The sequence below is a fragment of the Mauremys mutica genome, chromosome 22 (assembly GCF_020497125.1).
Source record: "Mauremys mutica isolate MM-2020 ecotype Southern chromosome 22, ASM2049712v1, whole genome shotgun sequence".
Lineage (NCBI taxonomy): Eukaryota > Metazoa > Chordata > Testudines > Geoemydidae > Mauremys > Mauremys mutica.
The window spans coordinates 6001407-6025797 of NC_059093.1; the positions used below are offsets into that span (position 1 = coordinate 6001407).

The 24391-nt window shown below is 53.7% G+C and overlaps 1 protein-coding gene across 7 annotated transcripts in view; it reads right to left on the reverse strand.

Moving 5' to 3' along the window:
• Positions 1 to 24391, reverse strand: part of LOC123354755 (transmembrane protease serine 5-like) — a 57606-nt gene that overhangs the window by 30987 nt on the left and 2228 nt on the right. The window contains exons 2-9 of one of the 7 annotated variants that reach the window (XR_006574860.1): positions 21820 to 21911; positions 20678 to 20791; positions 18407 to 18569; positions 18093 to 18271; positions 14243 to 14390; positions 9923 to 10129; positions 7085 to 7222; positions 2781 to 4597 (exon numbers count right to left, since the gene is read on the reverse strand). Coding sequence is in view for 3 of the 7 variants with exons in the window: in XM_044996935.1 (XP_044852870.1) it covers positions 18155 to 18271; positions 18407 to 18569; positions 19762 to 19805; positions 20683 to 20791; positions 21820 to 21965 (579 nt within the window). In the remaining 4 variants the exon portion in view is untranslated. Of the gene's footprint in view, positions 1 to 2780; positions 4598 to 7084; positions 7293 to 8969; positions 9276 to 9922; positions 10130 to 14242; positions 14391 to 18056; positions 18272 to 18406; positions 18570 to 19761; positions 19806 to 20677; positions 20792 to 21819; positions 21987 to 24391 lie in introns of those variants that run through there. The other 6 variants (XR_006574861.1, XM_044996936.1, XR_006574863.1 and 3 more) reach the window with 6 other exon arrangements.

The following is a 24391-nucleotide window of genomic DNA, read 5'->3' on the forward strand; positions in this document are numbered from 1 at the left end:
GGGGTTCCTGGCCGTGGCTGGCAAGGATCCTTTGGTACCGGGGAGGGGAAGACGCTGGTTCAATTTCCTTCTCCCTGCCCGATGAGGCGGGATTGCAGTAGGGCTCTGCATTGTCGCAAGTGTGAGCCCCAGGAAGGGATAGTAGGAGCTGGGTTGCTCTTTGTGGCAGCCTGAGGCTGGGCCACTTCCATTAAAGAGCAGTTGGGAAAGAGCTCTTCCCCCTGAATCCCTCGGTAGTCCAGTGGTTGGGTTCTTACCCAGCCTGTGCATAATGCGGGTACAACTCTTGTCTTAGCTTGCTGAGAAGGGACCAGAACAGCTGTCTCCAAAGTGAACGTGCAGCTGCTGGACTAAGAGGGGTTCTTATTGGGGCCTGGTGGTGGCATCTGCATCCAATTTTTCTGCTGTAATTGTTCCATTTTCATTACATATTCATTGGGTCGCAAGACTGGCAAACAAGCTTGTGTGGTCTAGTGGTTTGGGGTTGTGGCTGGCCTGTGGGATGCTGGGGTTCAAATCCCCTTTATGCTGCCCGAGACGGGATTCAAACCTTGGTCTCTTACCTGGCAGGTCAATGCTCTAAGTGCTGGGCTAGGAGGTAGTCCAATGGGCTGACTCCCTCAGTGTTTCCTTTTGAAGGGGGGGCAATGTCAATAGGTAGTTAAACAGTCACTGGGCCACTCCTATACCGTGAGTCTCTCTGTGGTCTGGTGGTTTGGATGCCTTTGGTTAGGAAGTGGCAGGTGCCAGTTCAAATCCCCCTTTATGCTGGCTGAGACGGGATTTGAAGGGTGATTGCCTACCTTTCAACCCAATGGCCTAAGTGCCTGGCTGGGCGGGTCTCCCTCGGTCCTTTCTGTTGAAGGTAGGCCACATTCAGTAAATATGACATGAGAATTCGGCCAACGGCTCTGTGTGATTCCTTCTGTAGTCCTGTGGCTTGGGCACTTACCCCAGAACTGACAAGGTGCTGGTTCAAATCCCTCCCCTGAGATGGGAGGGGCATCTCTGTCTCTTACCGCTCAAGTGTCCCGCTTTAACTATATATTAACCGGAGCAAGGGAAGCTCTCAAGTCCCTCTACGGTATGGGGGTTAGGGTGCTCGCTTGGATTGTGGGTGGCCCCGGTTCAATACCCTGCTGTGTGGGACAGGAGGGCCTCTGGTGGGTGAGAGGAGACCCCTCCTAGTTGAGCAAGAGGCCTGTCACAGGGCCTCTTGCTCTTTTAATTAAAGGGGCTTTTGCTGCTGAGCAGTAAAACCCCCTCTCTCTCTCTCCTCCACTGTGATCAGGATACACACCCAGGTTGTGGCAGACCCCAGGGCACTCCCCTGCTCTTTTGAGGGGTGTGAACTGGGGGCCCCCACCTCCTGGGGGAGAGTCACTGGTGAGCAATCCCTGTCCAAATCCCCTCTCCGTCCCAAGAAGACAATGGCCTCTTGAGAAAGAGAGGGGGTGCAGACAAGGATGGCCCACTGCAAAGGACAGTTGCCTAGGAGGCAGGAAATCCCTGTGCAAATCCCTGCTGAACAGGCAGCTGGGGGATTTGAACCAGGATTTCCCACAACCCGGGCGAGTATCCTAACCACTGGACTAGAGAGTGAGAGTTGCCAGGGGGCTGGCCCAGGGCACATTTAACTAAAGTGGAAGAGCTTCAACAGGCAAGAGGAAAGCACACCCAGCCCTATTCCTGAAAGCCGATGGCACAGGGACCAGGGCAGATTTGAACACCTGTCTCCCAGGGACTAAGCCCAGAGCCTACCCACTGGGCTACCGAGGGGACTTGAAGAAGGGGTTGACCTAAACAGCATTTAATTACAGTGGAACAACTTCCACCGGCAAGAAAGATGAAGCCCCACAGGGGACGTGCAGCAAGATTACAGCTGACATCCATCCAACGTCCGTTTGAACACAGGCCGAGGGGAGTTTTGAACGCACCTTACGCGCAGCCCAAGCATAGGGCTAAATCATTGCACTAGAGCAGGAGGACTGTAGCAGCCTTTGCCCAAACACTAGTTGTTTAATATGGATCAGCTGCAACAGGCAAAAGCAGAGAGGCTGCCCCTCACACTACACCAAAGAACACACCAGGGCTGCTGGAGATGCCTTCTTACAGGCCTTGGCAACAGGCAGATTGGACGGCTCCCTCCGTCTTTCCAGTTCATGCCGATCCACTGTAACTACATATTAACTGGGACAGAGCTTCAGAGTGGGGATACATTTGTCCTGGACTCTTCGTTACCTGGCACGTCCACTCTGGGGATGGCTCTGCTCCTTAAGCCTGACCCTTGCTTTGCTCCTAGTGGCTCTGTTTAAAGAACAGACAAAACGCTGCATCGGTTCCATGCTCTGGGATGGGAGAGTCTCTCAAATCACAAGGGTGAATACTGTTGCTAATTTGGAAGCAAGACTAAAATCCTGTTACGTTGGGGCAGGGGGTTGGGTAAAGAATGTAAATGGAGGTCGATGGTCATCTCTGAAGCTCTGTGTAACATGAGATCAATAGAAATATTTTCATTCAAATCAGACAAATGAGCTGTTTTCATCCTAGGAAGATTGTGGAATCTCTATCGGTGGAGTGTTTTTAAGAACAGCTTGGACAAACACCTTTCTGGGATGGTCTAGATAACACTGGGTCCTGCCTCAGTGCAGAGAACTGGATGAGATGACCTACTGAGGTCCCTTCCAGTCCTACATTTCTATGATTCTATAATCACACACAACTAAGCTTCAACTCTAAGATTACAGAGCGCTTTTTGAAAAACATGACATAAATAGAGATAGAAGAGTCATGATCATTTATTCACGATGGAGACCCAGGAAGAAGTCAGTGGGAAAAAAAATACAGAAACACTTAGTGATCTTAAGTCATTTTCCCAGCCTCCTTCCTCACCTCTTGCAGCTGTTTCGGCACACTCAGAACTAACGAGTCTCGCTCCAGCTGCTGCTTCAATTCAGTAAATTCAGCAGTAGCCACATTCAGATCTTGCTAGACCTAGAACAGCAGCACAGACAGCAAGGCTACAGCAGTTCATTTCCAGTAACAAAAGGCTATGAGAGCCATTTCTATTTCAAAAGTAACACCGACATGACAACACCAGCGTGCTGCCTGAAACGTTCGTACCTCCCAAAGTTACAAACAACACCTACAGTTATTATAACTGAAAGAAATTAGAAGGAAAAGAGGTTCTATTTCCCCAGTGTATTTATCCAATGCAGTAGACAGAAATTTATATATATTCACTTTCTCTGTATGGTCAGACTTTTTAACCTCACTAGAAAGACCCTGTTAAACAGCAGAGGAGAAGAAAAACTCGTTAAAAAAAAAAGCATTATTGTACGGTAATTTTTGAAAAAAAGTAGAACAGGGCGATATTAAATTGCAGATCTTTAAAAAAAAAATGATTCCAGTAAAAAAATTCCAGAGTCCCTTTAACAGTTTTCTAATTTTAAATTAGATAAATGTCAATTTGAAAAGTACAGTTTAACTATACATTTTAAAAGCTTCCATTGGCATGCAAGATCAAGAGATGTTTCTCCTTTTTTTAAAAAAAATCCCCAAACTGTTAAATAAACAAACGAACAATCTCCTACATTGTTTGTCCCTTAAATACTGCAGCACTAGGAACCCAAAGCTGAAATTGACTACAGACAAGTGGAACTGATGTCACCGATTGTTATTGTATACACCGAGAAACATGAATACACAGCAACAAATAAACAGAGACAAGTAAAATGGATATTTAAGATTCTTTCACTTTTAACATAGCATAACTGGTATCAGATGTAAAAGTTATTTTCACAGTGTACGATTTTTGAGTTGATCATTCTCCTCTGCGAAGAAAAAATCCAGATGTAATATCTCACCTGCATTAGAGCCTTTCTAACTTACATTTCAAAGCCAGAGTGGCAAGGCAGAGAACAGCTAAAAGAATTAGTCCAGGGGTATAGAAAGGACGATGGGCACAAAAAATATAAGCGGGCCACAGGAAGGACAGTCTTCCAATCAATATACAGAAAATCTGGGCTCGGTTCCCAGCTCTGCACAGAATCTCCGTGTGACCTTGGCCAAGGTCATTCCACTGCTTTGTGCCTCAGTTTCCTCATCAGCAAAATAAAAATGATTCCTCCCTATCTGAATGCAGAGAGGCTTAGAAGATAAATGCATTAATATACACGAGAGGCTCTGAAACTACTGTGATGAGCAACACAGAAAACCATTCAGCTACAGCCCGCCCTTTATTTATATCCCAGGTCTGCTACATCATACATTGGTATATTTCAGTCAAGGGCACTCTTTATAAGAGGCGGCTATTCATCCTGGAATCCTTAGCCAAGATCCTCCTCCCCTGCCTTCCTGTGCAGCATGCTCATGGCTGCACGTCAGTGGGGTTGTACTGCTTTGGGATGATGCAGGATGAAAGCTGCTAGATACAGATAAAGTGAAACCGCTGCCGTGTCACCTCATTTTCGATCCTGGATTTCAGTAGGCCGAAGTTGCCGGACAGACTGTCCACTTGTGACACCAAGTCCTCAGCGCTCTGCATGCTTGGGAGGAATTCGTTATACTTCTTGTTAATCATGTTGCAGACTTTGCCCTAGGCAGAAAAACAAACACCCATAAGGTTGCCAACTCTGACTGAAGCTATTCCAGGAAGTTTCTTTCCCCAACATGTCATAATGTCATTTTCTTAAAATATCCTATTAAAATCTCCCAGGTTGCTTTCAATAATCAACAGGAGATTGATGCCTATTCTGGGAGACTCCAGGCCAATCCCTGAGGGTTGGCAACCCTAAAGACCCACAGAGAGAAACCCCAAGGCTGTGGCTACAGGGCCAAAGCCTCCCACCCCCATCGGAGCCCTCTCTGCAACCCCACATCGTTGAGATGGGCAGAATGATTTCGCAGTTAGCAGGACAAAGAAAGTAGCTCAAAGGGAACGTCCCACAGGCTAGGGTGGGAGCAGCACAGCTCCTCATCCACAGATCCCCCATCACTGACAGCCCACCATCCAGACCTCATGCACCTCCCCTCAGATCCCCCATCACTGACAGCCAGCAAACGTTAGCAGGAATCACCGGTCCAAAGCACCCCACCATCCAGCTCCTCATGCACCGCCCCTCAGTGTTACCCAACCCCTAATGCCCGGTGCCCCGACACTCCAGTGTCACCCACCACCACGCTCACATCCTGTCCCTTCCCTGGACCCCACCAAGGGCCTTTCTAACCCTCCTTAATTTACTCCCCAACTGCCCCCTCCCATGATCCCACAATCATCCCCTGCCCCCAGCACTCCCTCTCCCCCTGGAGTCCCCCTGTCCAGGGTCCCCGTAGGCAGCCCCCGGCCGAGGTCCCCTTCTCTCCTCCCCAGCACCCCTGCTCTGCCCCTGTCTACAACACAAACACACACTGGGGTCCCCTCCATACTCCAGTCCCTGGATCCCCCCTCTGCCCCCCGGGTTCCCCCCACACCCAGCCCCCTGGATTTCCCCCTTGTCCCCCAGATCCTCCCCACACCCAGCCCCGGGAACCCCCTCTGCCCCCCCCAGGATCCTCCTCCTAACGACCCCTGCATCCCGCCCACTGTCCCCCGGGCCCCTCCCACACCCAGCCCCGGGAACCCCCTCTGCCCCCCCCAGGATCCTCCTCCTAACGACCCCTGCATCCCGCCCACTGCCCCCCGGGCCCCTCCCACACCCAGTCCCCCGGGATCCCCCCCTGCCCCCCTCCCCCTGCATCCCGCCCACTGCCCCCCGGGCCCCTCCCACACTCAGCCCCGGGAACCCCCTCTGCCCCCCCCAGGATCCTCCTCCCCCCGACCCCTGCATCCCGCCCACTGCCCCCCGGGCCCCTCCCACACCCAGCCCCGGGAACCCCCTCTGCCCCCCCCGGATCCTCCTCCCCCCGACCCCTGCATCCCGCCCACTGCCCCCCGGGCCCCTCCCACACCCAGTCCCCCGGGATCCCCCCCTGCCCCCGTAGACCCGCCCCACCCCCAGCCCCGCCGGGCACCCCCCAGGCCCCACCCCCAGCTGCCCCACGCGGCGGGAGAGCCGGGCGATCCGGGTGCCCAGATCCTCCTCCTCCAGCCGGCCCGAGCGAGCCAGCACCGCAGCCGGCAGCGAGGGGGACCCAGCGCGCGGCACCACGGGAAAGCGAGTCCGCCCGCCCCTTGCTCCGGGACTCCAATTCCCACGAAGGGGGCTGAGGAGGCCCGCGCGGGACTACAACTCCCAGAGTGCACTACGCAGGGCGGGCCTACGAGCAGCGGCGTGGGACAAACCTATTTAGAACGTTTTGCTCTTTCCCCGCCATTCTATTGGCCCGCAGCCGCCGAGCGAATGAACGAGCCCCCCGTCTGATTGGTCCGCTGCCGCGGGGCGGGGAATATAAACCGGGCCCCCGGAACTGTTGCCTTTCGGCCGGGGAGGAGCCGGGGGCTGGTGCTGGAGCTGGGCCGCGCAGGCGGTAAGTGGGGCGGACGGGGGAGCCGCGGGGGAGGGGGGGCAGCGCTCGGGGCCCCGGGGTGCTGGGCTGGTGCCAGGGGAGGGGGGGCAGCTCTTTAGCAGGGGCGCTGGGCTGGTGCCGGGGGAGGGGGGGGGAGAGGGGGCAGCTCTTGGGCAGGGGGGCTGGGCTGGTGCCAGGGGAGGGGGGGGGAGAGGGGGCAGCTCTTGGGCAGGGGGCTGGGCTGGTGCCAGGGGAGGGGGGTGGAGAAGGGGCAGCTCTTGGGCGGGGGCGCTGGGCTGGTGCCGGGAGAAGGGGGGGGAGAAGGGGCAGCTCTTGGGTGGGGGGCTGGGCTGGTGCCGGGAGAAGGGGGGAGAGGGGGCAGCTCTTGGGCAGGGGGGCTGGGCTGGTGCCGGGAGAAGGGGGGGATAGGGGCAGCGCTCGGGCAGGGGCACAGGGCTGGTGCTGGGGGAGCTCCTGCACCAGGGTGTTGGGCTGGTGCCATATGGGGGGGGTTCAGGGCTTGCTCCTGCATGGGGGGCCTGCTGGGGAGGTGGCAGCTGCCAAGGGGAAAGGCCCCTTGGGAGGCTTCTGAAAAGCTGCCTGTGAAGGGGGGGAAGCGCTTTGCACCTGCCCTGACCTGCTCCAGAGGCCGGGCCCAGCCAGGTCTGCTCCTGCTTTGCATCCGGGACACCCACACTCCCCTGTGCTCTTTGCAGTGACCTGGATGTTCGCTGCCTTTCCTCTGGCCTGGAGGACATTAATTCTTCCAGGAGATCTGGTGGGGAAATGGATCTGACTTACTGTGTGACCTTCCTGACAAACTTTACTTTCCTGTCAATTTCTCACTTTGTTCAAAAAAGCAAAAACAAGGAATAAATGGTTTTCAAGGGTCTTTGGTTTTCCAATAAAAGCTTCCAGTTAATCACAAGTGTGTTGGATTTTTCTTTGGGGGGGTGGGGGGTGGGAGAAACTTGTAGCACAAGTTCCAACTTGTTACAGTGTGGTGGTTCTCCCAGTGCTTAGGAGAGGGGTAGGCAACCTATGGCATGCATGCCAAAGGTGGTGAGTGAGCATCCGAAGAAGTGAGCTGTAGCTCAGGAAAGCTCATGCTTAAATAAATTTGTTAGTCTTTAAGGTGCCACAAGTACTCCTGTTTTTTTGCGGATACGGACTAACAGGGCTGCTACTTTGAAACCTGATTTTCAGTGGCACTCACACTGCCTGGGTCCTGGCCATAGGTCTGAGGGTTCTGCATTTTAATTTAATTTTAAATTAAGCTGCTTAAACATTTTTAAAACCTTATTTACTTTATATCTAACAATAGTTTAGTTACATATTATAGACTTATTGAAAGAGACTTTTTAAAACATTAAAATGTATTACTGGCATGTGAAACCTTAAATCAGAGTGAATAAATGAAGATTTAGCACACAACTATTGAAAGGTTACTGCCCCTGGCTTAAGAGGTTCTGAATTGGAGGTTGTGGAGCTTGATTTAAAATCCCTCCCAGCTGCTTGGCCAGCCTCCCTGGGCACACTATCCCCCTGGTTCTCCAGCAAGGGTCAGGGAAGCCATGGTCTGAGACATTAAACTCTAGACCAGATGTACTCAACTGCAGCCTCGAAGCTGCAAATAGCTCTTTAATTTGTCTCCTCCAGCTCTTTGCAGCACCTATTCAAACACTGATTTAATTAACCACTCAGCATGCTTTTCCTGTATTAATTTACATTGAGCCATTCATGTTCTGAACACAGGAAAAAGTAAGGTTTTCCCATCAGATACTGTTGAGTGATGGAGCTATAGTAAAATGAAACAGTTAATTTATGTAAATGAGGCATGTTGGGGGTAATTGCTAATTTAGCTTCTGAACCCCTAAGGCCTGAGAAAGAGCTAAACTGTGGGGGCTACTGGTCTATGCTCAAAGTGAACAAGGCAGGTCCGCTTTACAGGCTTGTTGACAGCGGCCTCTCTTAGCGCGCTGACCCATGGGCGGAGGGGACGCCGGAGCAGTGGCGCGGGAGGGGCTTTCCAAGGGGTAGTTCAGTGCTGAGCCTGGGCCTGCGCCCAGGGACTCAGACCTCCACCAACGAGCCGGACTGGCTGACCCCGCGTTCCGCACGAGGCTGCCAGTAACTCGCTCTCCGCTGGGGTCGGAGTCAGCGCCGCTGCCGGTATCTAAACAGCGGCAGAGCCCTCGAGCACAGCGAGGTCCGGGCCCAGCCCCGAGCTGGTCTCCCGCTCCCGCCGGCTCCGGGGCGTCTCCCCCTGCGGGAGAGTCACCGGGGGACAGAACACGGCCAAGGGGCGGGGGGCGGCGCGCTCCAGCGCATCCCAGCCGGTCCCAGCTCCAGCGGCGTCGGGCGGCCGGCGGCCGAGGCCCGCGTTGCACCAGGCGGAGCCGCAGCTCACGGGAAGGGGCTGCGCCTCGGAGCAGAAACACGGGGCTTTGCTCCCCGCCCCCCGTTGCGGCAACACACACGCCCCGTGCGGGTGCGGTATAAAGGATCCAGCCCGGCCTCACCTTCAGCTCCTCCGGCCGGCACAAGCGCGCCAGCACCGCAGCCGGCAGCGAGGGGGACCCAGCGCGCGGCACCACGGGAAAGCGAGTCCGCCCGCCCCTTGCTCCGGGACGCCAATTCGACACGAACGTGACTCAGGAGGCCCGGACGGGACTACAACTCCCAGGGTGCATCACGTAGGCGGACCTACGAGCCGCGACGTGGGACAAACCTATTTAGAACGTTTTGCTCTTTCCCCGCCATTCTATTGGTCCGCAGCTGCCGAGCGAGTGAACGAGCCTCCCCGTCTGATTGGTCCGCTGCCGCGGGGCGGGGAATATAAACCGGGCCCCCAGAAATGCTGCTTTTCGGCCGGGAGGAGCCGGGGGCTGGTACTGGGCCGCGCCGCGAAGGCGGTAAGTGGGGCGGACGGGGGAGCCGCCGGGGGGGAGAGAAGGGGCAGCGTTCGGGCTGGGTGAGGGGCTGGGGGAGGGGTCGGGTCGCTGGGGCTGGGGAGGTGGCAGCTGCCAAGGGGAAAGGGCCTTTTGGAGTCTTCTGAAAAGCTGCCTGTGAAGGGGAAGCGCTTTGCACCTGCACCTGCCCTTACCTGGGGCGCGGGGCTGGGGGGGGGTCGGGTCTCTGGGGCTGGGGCGCGGGGCTGGGGGGGGGGTCGGGTCTCTGGGGCTGGGGCGCGGGGCTGGGGAGGTGGCAGCTGCCAAGGGGAAAGGGCCTTTTGGAGGCTTCTGAAAAGCTGCCTGTGAAGGGGAAGCGCTTTGCACCTGCACCTGCCCTTACCTGGGGCGCGGGGCTGGGGGGGGGTCGGGTCTCTGGGGCTGGGGCGCGGGGCTGGGGGGGGGTCGGGTCTCTGGGGCTGGGGCGCGGGGCTGGGGAGGTGGCAGCTGCCAAGGGGAAAGGGCCTTTTGGAGGCTTCTGAAAAGCTGCCTGTGAAGGGGAAGCGCTTTGCACCTGCCCTTACCTGCTCCAGAGGCCGGGCCCAGCCAGGTCTGCTCCTGCTTTGCATCCGGGACACCCACACTCCCCTGTGCTCTTTGCAGTGACCTGGATGTTCGCTTCCTTTCCTCTCCCCTGGGGGTATTGGCTCTCCTGGGGGAGCTGGTTGGGAAATGGATCTGACTTGCTGTGTGACCTTCCAGACCAACTGTACTTTCCTGTCCATTTCTCACTTTGTTAGAAAAAGCAAAAACAAGGGGAATAAATGGTTTTCAAGGGTCTCTGGTTTTCCAATAAAAGCTTCCACTTAATCACAAGTGTTGGATTTTTCTTTTGGGGAAATGGGGGTGGGACAGAAGCTTGTAGCAAAACTTCAAACTTGCTATAGTGTGGGGCTTCTCTTGTTGCTTATGAGGTTCTGAGTTTGAGGTTTTGCAGCTTGATTTAAAATCCCTCCCAGCTGCTTGGCCAACCTCCCTGAGCACATGATCCCCCTGGTTCTCCAGCAAGGGTCAGGGAAGCCATGTTCTGAGATCAAACTCTAGAGCAGTGATACTCAGACTGCAGCTTGTAAGCAGCTCTTTGCAGCACCTGTTAAAACACTGATGCTTTTCCTATATTCATTTGCACAAACTCAGTGATGTTTCTGTTTCCAGCACCTAAAGATTTCCCATGTCCTACTGTTTAAATATGAAGCTATAGTAAAAGAAACAATGAATTCACACTACTGAGGTATGTTTGGGTTAATGGTTGCTGATTTGGCTTCTGAACCACTGAGGTCTGAGTATTGTTGCTCTAGAGCTAAACTTTTGAGGCTATTGGTATGCCCTAAAAGTGAAGAATGCAGAGTTCTCCACAAGTAACTTTTACTTGCTTGTTGACCTCAGCCTCTCTAAGCGATGGCAATGAACTGAGCCATGTAGCTGATGGGACCCCAGAGCAGTGTAGCTTGAGGGACTTGTCAAGGAGTAGTGCCATGCTGAGCCAAGAGCGGAGGCCTGCTACCAGTAAATGGACCTTTCTAAAGAGTCAGATGGACTACACCTAATTAAGTACAAGGCTGCAGGAGTTGGAAGCCTCAGGCTTGAACTAGGTTTGTGAGTTGCAGTAGATCTGATTTCTACAACCAATCTAAATGATGGGAGAGCCCTCTCCCAAAGTGATCTCCTACAGTAGCCAGTAACTGTTCTGTCTCCCACCAGCTCTGGTGTTCCTGAAATTAAATGTCTGCTCTTCAGTGCAGAAACATTGTGGTTTGTTCCCTACCATTGTGGTAGCACAAACACCCTGTTTGGGTGCAGAATAAATGATCCCAACACACACTCCTTGCCCCACCTTTTGCTCCTCCACCTAGTGGGAGAGCTGGGAGATCCAGGTGCCCTGGGTGTCCTCCTCCAGCTGGCCTGAGTGCGCCAGTACTGCAGCCAACAGTGAGGGAGATGGGGGCAGCTGTGGGGATCCAGTGCCTGGTCACTGGCCACTTTCTCAACAGTGGCCCACTACTGTGTGGCATGATGGGTTTAAAAAGCTAGAGCTCCCCTTGCCTTTCCCCAGCACTGTTCAAATTCAGGTACTTCTCCAGCTTCTGACCCATAGTTGGGCCCTAACTGAGCTGACTCCTGCTGTGTAGCATCCAGAAACATATGAAAGGAAAAGGTTATTTTCATGTTTTGTCAGCAGAGGGGTTAAGACTCACATCTTTAGCTCATACCCAATCGATGTAACTTTCTGTTAAAATAATAGCTAATTGTTGTTCAGAAGGCTAATAGGTAAAGGCCCTTAGCAGCTATCAGAAACTGCTAATGGTAAGAATTCAGTATCTGCAGCAGCAACAAGTGCAACTTGGCTTAAAAAAAGGCCATGGGATGTAGCTGATTTCTACAGAGGAATTAGCTTCATCACATTGCAGTGCTACAAGTAGCAGCACATCCCTATAGTTTGCAGTTTTATGTGTGTGAAAATGCTAGCTGTTGGAGGGTGCTACCTACAGCAGCAAGAGGTCCAACTTTTGCTTAAAAAAAAAAAATCTGATGTAGCTGATTCCTACAGATAGCAGTCTTACAGGCCAGTGGTGTGAGAAACTGCTGCCTGTAGAAATTGGCTTCCTCATATGGCAGTGCTACAGGTACTACATCCCTATGCTAACAAGTGGGGTTCTCCAGGGATCAGTTCTGGATGTTTCTTTTCAACATTTTTAATGATTGACATATAACAGCTTTCGAGTTGTACAAAGAAAGTAGCATCTTTCCCCAGAAGCTGTTTCTTACACTCTATAGGTATCGCTGACTGCTGCAGCGAGCACATTTCTACACGCAGCAATTTCCCGTACGCTCTAGTGCAAGAAACTGCTCGCTGGAGACATTTGCTACATCAGGCACCAGTTTAATACAATAGCAGCTTCGAACACTCGACAAGTCCCGGAAAGTGCTGCCGGTAGCACAGTCCTACGAGGAGCAGCGTCCTTCGCTACAGGGGCAGCCACGCGGACCCAGCGCCCGGTCACACCCCCGGCCACCTCCTTATCAGCGGGCCGACACCGCGCGGCACCACGGGAAAGTGAGTCCGCCCGCCCCCTACTGGGGGACTCCAATTCCCCCGAACGAGACTGAGGAGGCCCGGGCGGGACTACAACTCCCAGAGTGCACCACACAGGAGGGCCTACGAGCCGCGACGTGGGACAAACCTATTTAGAACGTTTTGCTCTTTCTCCGCCATTCTATTGGTCCACAGCCGCCGAGCGAGTGAACGAGCCCCCCGTCTGATTGGTCCGCTGCCGCGAGGCGGGGAATATAAACCGGGCCCCAGGAACTGCTGCCTTTCGGCCGGGGGGAGCTGGGGGCTGGCGCTAGACCGCGCCGCGAAGGCGGTAAGTGGGGCGGGCGGAGGGGCCCGGGCCGGGGCCGGCTGTGGCTGGAGCGGCCCGGGGGCTGAGGGCTTGGAGAAGGTGCACTGGGCTGGAGACAGGGCCCAGGGTGCATTGGGGTGGGAGGGGGCTCGGGGGGTGCAGTGGGCTGGAGACAGGGCCCAGGGTGCATTGGGGGGGAAGGGGTGCACCGGGCTGGTGGCAGGGGCTCGGGGGGTGCACTGGGCCGGTAGGGGGCTCGGGGGGAGGGGTGCACTGGGCTGGTGTGGGTGGGAGCTCGGGGAGCACTAGGCTGGTGGTGGGGGGCTCGGATGGGGATACTGGGCTGGAGGCAGGGGCCCAGGGTGCATTGGGGTGGTAGGGGGGAGGGGTGCACCGGGCTGGCGGGGGGGAGCTTGGGGTGCATCGGGCTGGTGGCGGGGGCTCGGGGGGTGCACTGGGCTGGAGGCAGGGCCCAGGGTGCATTGGGGTGGTAGGGGGCTCTGGGGAGGGGTGCACCGGGCTGGCGGGGGGGAGCTCAGGGAGCACTAGGCTGGTGGGGGGGGGCTCAGTGGTGGATACTGGGCTGGAGGCAGGGCCCAGGGTGCATTGGGGTGGTAGGAGGCTCGGGGGAGGGGTGCACCAGGCTGGTGGGGGGGAGCTCAGGGAGCACTAGGCTGGTGGGGGGGGGCTCAGTGGGGGATACTGGGCTGGAGGCAGGGCCCAGGGTGCATTGGGGTGGTAGGAGGCTCGGGGGAGGGGTGCACCAGGCTGGTGGGGGGGAGCTCAGGGAGCACTAGGCTGGTGTGGGGGGGCTCGGATGGGGATACTGGGCTGGAGGCAGGGCCCAGGGTGCATTGGGGGGGAGGGGGGAGGGGTGCACCAGGCTGGCGGGGGGGAGCTTGGGGAGCACCAGGCTGGTGGCGGGGGCTCGGGGGGTGCACTGGGCTGGAGGCAGGGCCCAGGGTGCATTGGGGTGGTAGGGGGCTCGGGGGAAGGGGTGCACCAGGCTGGTGGTGGGGGCTCGGGGGGTGCACTGGGCCGGTAGGGGGCTCGGGGGGAGGGGTGCACTGGGCTGGTGTGGGTGGGAGCTCTGGGAGCACTAGGCTGGTGGTGGGGGGCTTGGATGGGGATACTGGGCTGGAGGCAGGGCCCAGGGTGCATTGGGGTGGTAGGGGGCTCGGGGGGAGGGGTGCACTGGGCTGGCGGGGGGGAGCTCAGGGAGCACTAGGCTGGTGGTGGGGGGCTCGGTGGGGGATACTGGGCTGGAGGCAGGGCTCAGGGTGCATTGGGGTGGTAAGGGGCTCGGGGGAGGGGTGTACTGTTGGGGGGGGGGTTGGGGGACATCCTCTTACTTTAGCACTAGCTGGGGAGCTGGCAGCTGTGAAGGGCCTTTTGAAAACCTGCCTGTGAAGGGGAAGTGCTTTGCACCTGCCCTTACCTGCTCCAGAGGCTGGGCCTAGCCAGGTGGTCTACTGCTTTGTATCAGACTCCCACACTCACCTGTTGTCTTTGCAGGAAGGGGCAGTGACCTGAATGTTTGCTTCCTTTCGTCTTGCCTGGAGGAGATGAGATCTCTGGGGGATCTTGCTGGGAAATGCATCTGAGTTACTGTGTGACCTTCTAGACAAACTTTCCTGTCAATTTCTCACTGTTAGAAAAAGCAAACAAGGGGAATAAATGGTTTTCAAAGGTCTCAGCTTTTTCCAATAAAAGCTTCCACTTAATCACAAGTGTGTTGGATTTTTCTTTTGGGAAGGGGGGTGGGAGAGAAGCTTGTAGCAAAACTTGGAACTGTTAGGCCTAAATAGAAATGTAGCACAAAACCAGTTATGCCAACCTGACAGAAGTCAGGCTAACATGGGCTTCTGGGTAATCACCAAGTAAAAAAATACCAAAACCAGCATGTCTCACAAAGCACTGAAAAAATTAAAATAAGTGAGGGGCTGCATTCCTGGCAGAGTACCAGCTGTGCTGTGTTAAAAACAGTGTTTAAAAAACTAATAAAAAACCCCAGCTTCCCAATGTTCTTACTCATTCCCTGATTTAGTTTTCAGTTTGTTTTTAACTCCCCTACATTCCTAACTTTTGGTGCTTGTTAAAATATTAACAATCTAATACTGTAAACATAGGAAACTAGGTGTGTGTATATTAAAGGTGTCTAGTTTCTAGTTAAAAAAAAGGGAGTGGGTTGCTCAAATCAATATATTATGATGTAATAAAACTATCTATATAAGCTGATACTAAAATGTAAAGGGGGGGCTAGTTCTCTTTAAAGACAAGCTGCTCTCTATTGATGTGTACACTTGTCAATAAAGAGCTTTTGATCTGACCTTGCTGGTGTTGCCTGTCTCTTTGCAGTCAAACAACAAACTTTGTTGTGGGGGCTAAAGTCCCTGACAGAACCTGCTGTAGTGGGGGTTCTCCCATTGCTTATGAGGTTCTGAGTTGGAGGTTTTGGCATTGGATTTAAAATCCCTCAGTTGCTTGGCCAACCCTCCCTAAGAACACTGAGACCTCACCTGGTAGAGCAGCTGTAGTTTGATCACAGCTTGGAAGCTGCAGGTAGCTCTTTGCAGCACCAATTAAAACACTGATTTAATTGACCACTCAATGCTCTTCCTATATTCATTTGCACAAAGCCATTGATGGGGCTGTAAACATAGAAAAACTAAAGATTTTCCCATCCCATACTGTTTAAATATGAAGCTATAGTAAATGAAACAAGTTCACACCACTGGGGCTTTTTTGGGGTAATGATTGCTAATTTGGCTCCTGAACCACTGGTACTGAGTATTGCTACTGTGCAAGTAAGCCTTTGAGGCTATTTGTATACTCTAAAACTGAAGGCTGGAGGATACTTTGCAGGTAACCTGTACATGCTGGTTGACCTCAGCCTCTCACAGGGAGAGCAGAGAACTGAGCCATGGGCTGATAGGACCCCAGAGAAGTAGTAATAGATTGAGCAAAGAGCATGGGCCTTCTACCCTGCAAGGCCATCAGGAAGATAGGTGGCTGCTGGCTCCAGTAAATGGGCTTTCCCAAAGATTCAGACTGGACTACACCTAATTACATATGAGGCTGCAGGAGTTGGAAGCCTCAGGGTTGAACTACCTCAGTGTGCTAGTAGAAATCAGCTCTACTGCAATTATCTAAACAGCTGCAGAGCCCTTTACCAAAGTGATCTCCTAGGATAACCACTAGCTGTTCTCCCTCTCTCACCAGCTCTGGTGTAGCTAAAATTAAGTACCTGCTCTTCAGAGCAGAAACACTGTGGTGTGTCCCTTTCCATTGTGGCAACAACCAAACACCCTGTTTGGGTGCAGTATAAATGAATGTGTACCCACCTTCTGGATTTTTCATGTAAGTGGCAAAGCCTGTACTGTGCTCTCTCCTTTCTGCTTCCACAAAGCAACCAGCATCTAAGGAAACCACACTGCTAGCCTCTAAACTCAAAGGGCTGCTGCCCCATGCTTATTAACACAGCTGCAGAGAAAGATGCCTGAAGTTGGCTCAGCTAGGATTCAGGAGGGCCAGCTGCAAGAGGCCTGTACCTCAGTAATCCAAAACTATGACATCTTAGAGCCAAGGCCCATGTGAACTGCCAGCACTGGCCTGATCCTCTGCAGAACTTACTGAAAGGTAGAATAGGGCCTGCACCCTTATGGTAAAGGTAGAAATATAGCTAACATTCCCCCTTCTTCAGACTGACTTCTCTCTGGGAGGTGAAGCAACACAGCTGTGGAGGAAAAGATTGCATTATAACCTGCTGCTGTCCTCATCTGCTCTCACACACACACACACACACACACACACACCAGGAGCTAATCCATCAACCAGTGTGAAATAATGTGATGACCATTCCCAGTTAATTTGTTCCTTTCATCTTCTACCATAACTTCAGTGGAGGTCCTTGTAGTAATAATTAGCCCTTCTAAGCCTGTGATTCTATACCTGGATGCAGAAAAGGGCTGATAAACTGACTTTCAAAAGTAGTGAGACCTAGCAAGTCTTTAACCTGCATTTTATCTGCTCCCCCACACTTCTATCAGTAAAGCAATAATATGCAGCTGGTGGGAGTGTATTTTTCAGGTGGAGTGGGAGCTGAATGGGGGATTAGCTAAAGAGACACAGCTGACCACTGCCTAGACTCTGCACAGATTGTAGCTGTATCACAGACTGGCAATTCTTTTCCTGCAGACTTGAGTACAATTAAATACTAGAAACAGCTCAAAGGAAACCTGGGATCAGGGAGTGGTAATGGGGGTTCTTTTTGGCTGATTGAATAATATTTGAGCTAATCACAACAAGGAACATATGACTGAGATAATACCCTTGGCACTCTCTCATTTTATAAAATAGCAGCAAAGGAAACAGATTAACCCACTTTCTATGCTCTATTATGCAACTGCAGAGAACTCTTATGAGAACAGCTGTCAGTTTTCCTCCTCTGCATTTCTGCTTTTGCAAAGGATGCAGGAGAGGTATAGCCTTAATCTGGACAGCTGCCTGTGACCTTGCTGCATTTACCAGACTGAGTGTGCAGAGATGCCAGGTATCTCAAACAGTACAAGCAGTAGCCAGAAAGCCCAGCTGCTTTGCGTTCCCACACTGCTTGGATGGGTAAGGCACCAGTCTTAATGCTGCAGTCAGCCAATTTCTCACTTGCTTTGGTCATGTAAGATTTTATCAGCAGGTATCTTTATTGTCTCCCCTGAACTTTCATGAAATAACTGGTAGGAGATCATCTCCCATCCCTGTATTCTAGCACCATGATCACCCCCAGCTGAAGAACAGTCTACAGGCCTAGCTGCAAAGAAATAGTGAGGTTCTTGCAGACAAAGTTGGGCATCTGATGGCCTTCACTGTTGGCTTTATACATTTGGCCTGAACAGCCAGATTGTTCTTACACAAGATGAAAACTATAACCTCCTTCCCACTGATAATATAAGATCAAGGACCTGCAGAGCCTGGTGGCAGATGGAAGGGGCAATACAGATGAATTTGCTCCTTTTTAATTCACTGGAGGGGGGAAATCCTGTTGCTATTAATAGATGGAGGGAAATGCTAGAAGATGTTTCCAATGGGTCTTGGAGGTTGGGAATTGGGGTTGCACACAGAGTTGATCACAAGCAAATTTGCAATGCTGGTGAAAGGTGTGAGATTGTCGTGCTGGAGCCTAACAGGTTCTGGTTATTCCTAGAATGCTGCACCCTGCACAGCAGCTACAGCCCTGCTTCCCATTCTCAGCCCCCTGGAGACTGAGCAGGAACCCCCAACATATGCAAACACTGACATGCACAGTGCCTGTACACACCCGCAAAACGCTGCTCTCTCTGGGTTTCTGTCTCACCGGAAAAGTTCAAGGGCGCTGTGAGTTTCATCAGTGCGATGTCATAGTCGTGACTCCTGTCGTCATAGTGGGGGTGGTAGATGATTTTCTCCACCACCGCACGGGCCTGCTGTGGGACTGACACGTGGGCGATAATCCCGGCAAAGACCAGCCAGCTGGAGACCTATGGACGCCTGTAACTGAGCAGAGACATGGCCCACCTGTTCCTCCAGGGCTGCAGTATTGCTGGGGCGGCCAATTCCCCAGTCCCTCCCCTGCTGGGGGAACAGCCGGGCTCGGCACTAGGCCTCCGGCTGTGCCGTTCCCAGACTCACTTGTGCACACAGTGAGCGGCCGTGACGATCCAATCGTGCGCCACCACGGAGCCTCCGCACACGTGTCTGGAGTTGAGGTACAGGCTGACCTGCCACAGCCAGCGTCCCAACGGGGCGTCGCTTCCCCCCACGATCCGGGCTGCCCTGGAGCGCAGGCCGCACTCTGCAAAGGGGGAGTAACGTGAACCCGGTGCCCCCAAACACCACCTGAGAGTGGGGGAGGGATGGGCAGCAAAGGGTGTCCTAGAAACCTGTCCCTCTCCAGGAGCTGCGGAGCTTTGCCTTGGGGACGAAGGGAGAGAGGGAAGGTCTTTGAGCACCAAGCCTGGGGGAGACGAGCAGGAGAACAAAGAGGCAGGAACTGGGAGGAAAGAAAGGGAAAGCAGGCAGCAGAGAGGGAAGCAGCTGACAGGAGTCATTCCCCAGGTGTGCTGCCTCCGGGCTGTGAGCCCCTGCTCTGCCCAAGTCCCTGGCTCGCCCCCCACAGGACATCAGGGATTCAGGGTGGCCCCAGCTTTCTCCCTTTCTTTTGCCATCTGTGCTGTTCCCCATGTGAAATGAGAGAGAGAAACCCACTCTAACCCTTTGTGTGTGCTCCGAGCTAGTTCCAGGACCTCTGCCTGCCCATCCAGTCACCTAAATGAAGTCTCCTCCCCCAGCCAGCACCACTAAACCAGAGTGGAGAGGGAGCAAGAGAGAACAGCGAGGGATGCAGGAGTCCCACCTCTCCACCTGGGCCTTCTCTGGGCTTGCCGCTTGCCCGGCCATAGCCCTGGGCCTCAAGGGGAGAGTTCCGGGCCACAGCTGCCTTCCCTGACAAGAAGGGGCTGCCGAGACCATTAGGGTGTAGATACTGCGGGGGGACGGGGGCACTGATTGCACGTGCTGTTAATTACACAGTAGCTGTGCCATATGGACAGGAGGGATTGGGGAGCTGACGGTCATGTCACTGCTGCCGCTGCAAGCAGACCCCAGCTATGAAATCACACGGACAAAGGGGCTGCTCCGGGGACTTGAAAACCACCCTTTTTTTCTTGCCACTCAGCCGGCTGGGAAGCTAAATCTTCCTCCCACCCAGACCAGCTGGTTTGTGCTGCCTTGTTACTGCAGGGTCGCTCAAGAGGGCTGGAGCTGCCTCGCTGAGTAACGCTGCTGCTCGCAGACCACCCAACACTGGGGCTGCTGGATGGGTGAAGAACGACACAGGCTTTGCAAACGAACACCAGGACCATGCTGAGCACAGGGCGCTCGGTGTCTAGCTGACCTGGGGCTTGTGCTAATGAACAGAGGGTCTATAAGAGCACCGAGAATGCAAGAGACCCCAGTGCAATATGAGGACAGGGGAAAGCACTTACCGGAGCACTTCAGAGCCACAATTTGCCCTGAAGCACAGCTGCTCCTGCACAAGAATAAAATCAGGGTTTGAAATAAAGCTCTCCGAGAACTCTGCAGCCAGGAAACACAGAGATGGCCCATCACGGGGTTCTATGGCAGCTCCCCTAGGAATGGCGACCGGCCAGATGCACCCAGGATGCCCAGAAAGTGGATTCTGATAGGAATTATCATCACGCCCACAGAAGGCTTTTCTCCTTTGCAAACACGAGCTGGTGCAGGACAGAACGCTCACGTGTGCAACGACCCAGGTTGTGTTGCTGCAGCAGCAAAGCAGAGTTGTTCTAAGAGGGCTAGAGGGCCTGCCTGAAGGTCGGGAAGTCAGCTACCCTGTTGGCACTGAGGGGATCTCTGCTCTGCAATCAGTGGTGTGATTGCAGCATGTGTAGACATACCCCAGTGCCCAGCTCAGGTACCATTAGCCGTGAAACACAGACTGTCTGGGACCCAGGGTCATTATTCTGGTGGCTAGGCTGTGCTGAAGTCCGCGCTGCCAAAGCTTTGCTGCTATAGGTACTCGCACTAGCTAGATCGAAGCTAGCTCGGATATGCCCACACGTGCAGAGTGCAGTGCAGACATCCCCACTGCGTAAGCATCAAGCTGGCTTAAGTCCTATTTTAGCGTGACCATCCCAGCAGTTGTGGCTCCTGCCCGTGCAGCCGCTGTGCTATTTGTGTTCCCATTTGGCATCATTTAGTTGCCAGCTCAGCTATTCTCCCTCCTTCCATGTTTGCTGATCAGAGTCAATGCCAGCCCTGCAGAGCCTGGCAGTCACCTCCAGAAACATGGAGACTTTTTCTCAGACAATATAGCAGTGAAGGGACCTTCTGTTCAGTCCCCCCAATGCCGGTCCTGCTCTCCCCAGCTCCGTCACCCACCTGACCTGCCACACGTCTTCAATGCTGCTCTTCTGGTTGGGCACAATCTGAACCAACTCTTGCGTATCGTTCACCTTGACATCTGTCAGGTTCACTCCTTTGTGGCGGGCGAGTCTGCAGAAGCAACAGCAAATGTCATCACCTAAACACAGAGAGAGATCTGAGAGCTCACCCACATGACAGCGTTCTTATGGTCACTTCCTTCCTCTCTTCTGCATAGAACCACTGTACTCTAGTTTATACATGCTAATTCTGGCCACTGCTCACAAGAGATGAAAGGGTTAAATATAATAGCCATCACCCACTGGGAGGACTAAACCTTTACCTTTATCCTGCCACGTTTCATGGAATCACAGTGCTTAACCAGGACCAAGTACAGACACACAAAAACAGGCTTCCACGCGCACAACTTGAGTTCTAGTTTTGTCTCTCTCATTTACCAGGGGCAATGCCCTGTCTGGAACTGTACAGCACACAGGGACATCTAGTGGCTAAATAATAATACTGCAAATGAACATCCCCCAGCCCTTACTTTACACTCTAACCCCAAAATCAGGAAATAGGTTTGCTTGCATCACTAAAGTATCTTTTCAGAGGCTACCATCCCTTTGCTAGCCTTGCAATGTCAACGGCGTGTGAGTACAACAGGAGAAAGTAACAATACTGTGTCCTTCGCTAACACCTTCCAAGTGAGGATAATTCCACAGTCCAGGATTCTGTGAGCTTGGGAAGCTGCTATGAAAGTCTCGGGAAATAAACCCAAGCTACAGGACATCTAGCGTGAGTCAAAAAATGCAGATTGTTTTTTTCCCCACAGGACATTTTTTCATTTAAAACAATATGTCAGGTGAAAAAATTTAAATATGCAGTGAAAATTCCAACCCCCAAATGGTTTGATTTGGGGGTTTCCTCCCTTTTCCAACGGCAAAATAAAAAAAGGGTGAGAAATGGGACTAGCACAATGGGACCCCATTCTCAGCTGAATCGAGGCCCCAAATAAATATCAGTAACTCTATGGTCCCTGTCTCCCAGTCCTGTGCTCTGATCACATTACTTCTGCAATATCTTCATCAAAATGGCAAATCAAAGACCTGTACCTGAGACTGGCCGACTAGGTCTATGCTGAGAGGAGCATCACTTACTGGAGGTATCCCAGCTGCCTACAGATCAGAGTCCCCAGGGAGAGATTCCACCGCTCGTGACATGCCAGGAGCCAGCCGGGCCTGCCTTCCACCTGCACTTCCAACAAGAAGTTTCCCGTGTTTATTCTGAAAGATACTAAAACCATTTTATTAAAAACGTCCTGCAAGTTTCCTTGCGACCAGCTCTTTGCAAAGGCCGAAGCTAAACACAGTAAAGTCCCAGTGACTAAGGAGGGATGAACCCATCCCCAAATCTGGCTCTGCAGAGTGCCCCAGAAAACCACTCCTGGACCTTTCCATGTGTTCCCTGGGCTCAGGGGGTGGCACTGCTGGGTACTGGCAAAGCATTCTGGGTAGTGCTGTGCAGAGGGCTCTAGCAAGCTTCCCCTTTGCTTCAGAATCACTCCAGTGTCACAAAAACAAAGAACTTTGGGGACTGGGTTTAAAGGCAGAAGCTGAGCAGGGCGTGTTTGAGTGAAAGAAAAGCTGCAAAATGAGTTAGAGGCTGAATCCGAGACACTTACTGCTCACATAGCACTTCCCAGTCAGAGATCCCTAAGCACTTGAAATAGCACCATTAACACTATCCCCATTGCAGAGGCAAGCCCAGCTTGGTGTCACAGAGCCATCGTGGTAGAGGCAAGCGTGGAACCTGCTGCCTGTCCTACACCCTGTCCAATGAACCACACAGTCTCCTGCATTCAACAAGCAATTAGTATCTCAGGGACTTGATTAAAACTCCATTGCTGTACAGTGGTGACTTTGTGAGACGCCCCATCCCAAGGGCTAGCTTCCCGTGGGATTAACACAGTGGGTGTGAGGGTCGGAAAAGGGGGAACCAGGGGAGAACAGGAAGTGAGACATGTTTGGAGCACTGGTGCCCCTGCGCTGAACACCCGGCGCGTAAGAGGTTGTTGTCACCTCGCCTGTGCTTGCAAGAGGGGAACCCCCCAGCCGCATGGGGCCCAGACACACTGATCTGTGGCGACCTCAGGAGATGGGTGCGGAGGCTAACGCTGAGCCCCAGACAGCAGGAGGTGCGGGAAAGTCATTTACACCATCCTTGGCGTCGCTGCTGAATTTGAACCACAGCTCACAATCTGCTCAGCCCCCACTTTAGGGGGGGTCAGTAAGGAGGAGTCCAGCTTCCTGCTCCTCTGCTCAGAACAGAGACAGAGCTCCCCCTCCTCTCCCTGGCTTGGGTAAACAGCACTTCCCCCCACCCCACCCCACCTCCACACGGCTCCTCCGCCTCCTGCTTCGCTCCCCTTTAACCACTGGGCTCAGCTGTCAAGTTGCCACTGTGATGCCACAGCCCCCGAGATTGGACCAGTCCACCCTGAGCTCGTACTGGGACCACCTGGTGCATCCCTGCTTCTCAGCCGAGCTGAACGATGTCCTGCAGGATGAGGGTCCCACTGAGGCCCCCCTGGCCAGGCTGGGCATCCCCAACATCACGGAGGAGGAAACGAGTGCCGAGTTCCAGAACCAGATCGGAGTCTGAGCTCCTCCCCACCACAGAGTGACAGGAGACACCCCAGGGCAGTCACTTGTCTGCCCCAAGGACGAGTGCTGCTGCTTGGCATCCGGACATGGCCCTGGTGCGAGTGGGGGGAGAGGCAAGGGGAAAGGTGCACTGCTGCTCTCCGGCCAACCTGAACGAGCATCGACGTCCTCCCCAGTGAGCTCTGCGGTGGAGCCATTGTGCTCTCCCCCCAATACGGGCAGTTGATGCTGCCTTCCTATGGAGGAGGTGGTGGGGTTAGAGGCCCCTGTAGCTCCCTACTCCAGGCGGGGGTAAGGGACCAGGGAAACGTGGAACAAGGGCTTGGGCCACACGGCCAGGAGGCTGATCAGCCATTGACTGTTATGTGGAGGAAATGTCACTTTCCCTGTGAGTATAAGGTGCTGCCCCGGGGTAGGTCATAAGCGGCAGGGATCCAACTGGAGACCTCTAGGTCTTACGGCCTGTGCTAAATGATCAGCTCTGCTAGCTCAGGGGCTGTAGCAGAGAGTGACAGAGCCCCACTGTGTTGTGTGGGTCACATGACACAAGAATTAACAATCCCACCTTCAGTCACCCCAGGGAGCGCCGCTTGGAGGGGGGCAGGGAGCCCCTCTCCATAGTCTCTGGTTCCCATTATGTCCACATCAGGCACTTTAGGGTTTGTGCAGCCCTTCTGGTTTCACACCTTCTCCTGCCCCCACGCCATGTCCTTCATGGACTGTAGGTACCCGGAGCTGGTGCTGCCCCCAGACGCAGCTCGGGCACTCACGTGGAAGTGTCTCCTACTGACAGTGCCATATGGATCTCTCTCTCTGTACGGTGTGTCCCTCACCCCTCCTTCCCTGCGTCCTCTGACCGCTGTCCCTAACCTCTCAACACATCCCACGTCTCCAGGTCCAGCTGCAGCTAAGTGGAATTATTTTTGCAAAGTCTTTTGTAATAAGGTCATAAAAAAACAAAATTCAGCAGGTGATTAAAATCTCTGAACCCCATAGACAGCAGCGTTTTGTGGGTGTGTGTAGGCACTGTGCATGTAAGTGTTTGCGTATGTCAGGGGGTTCCTGC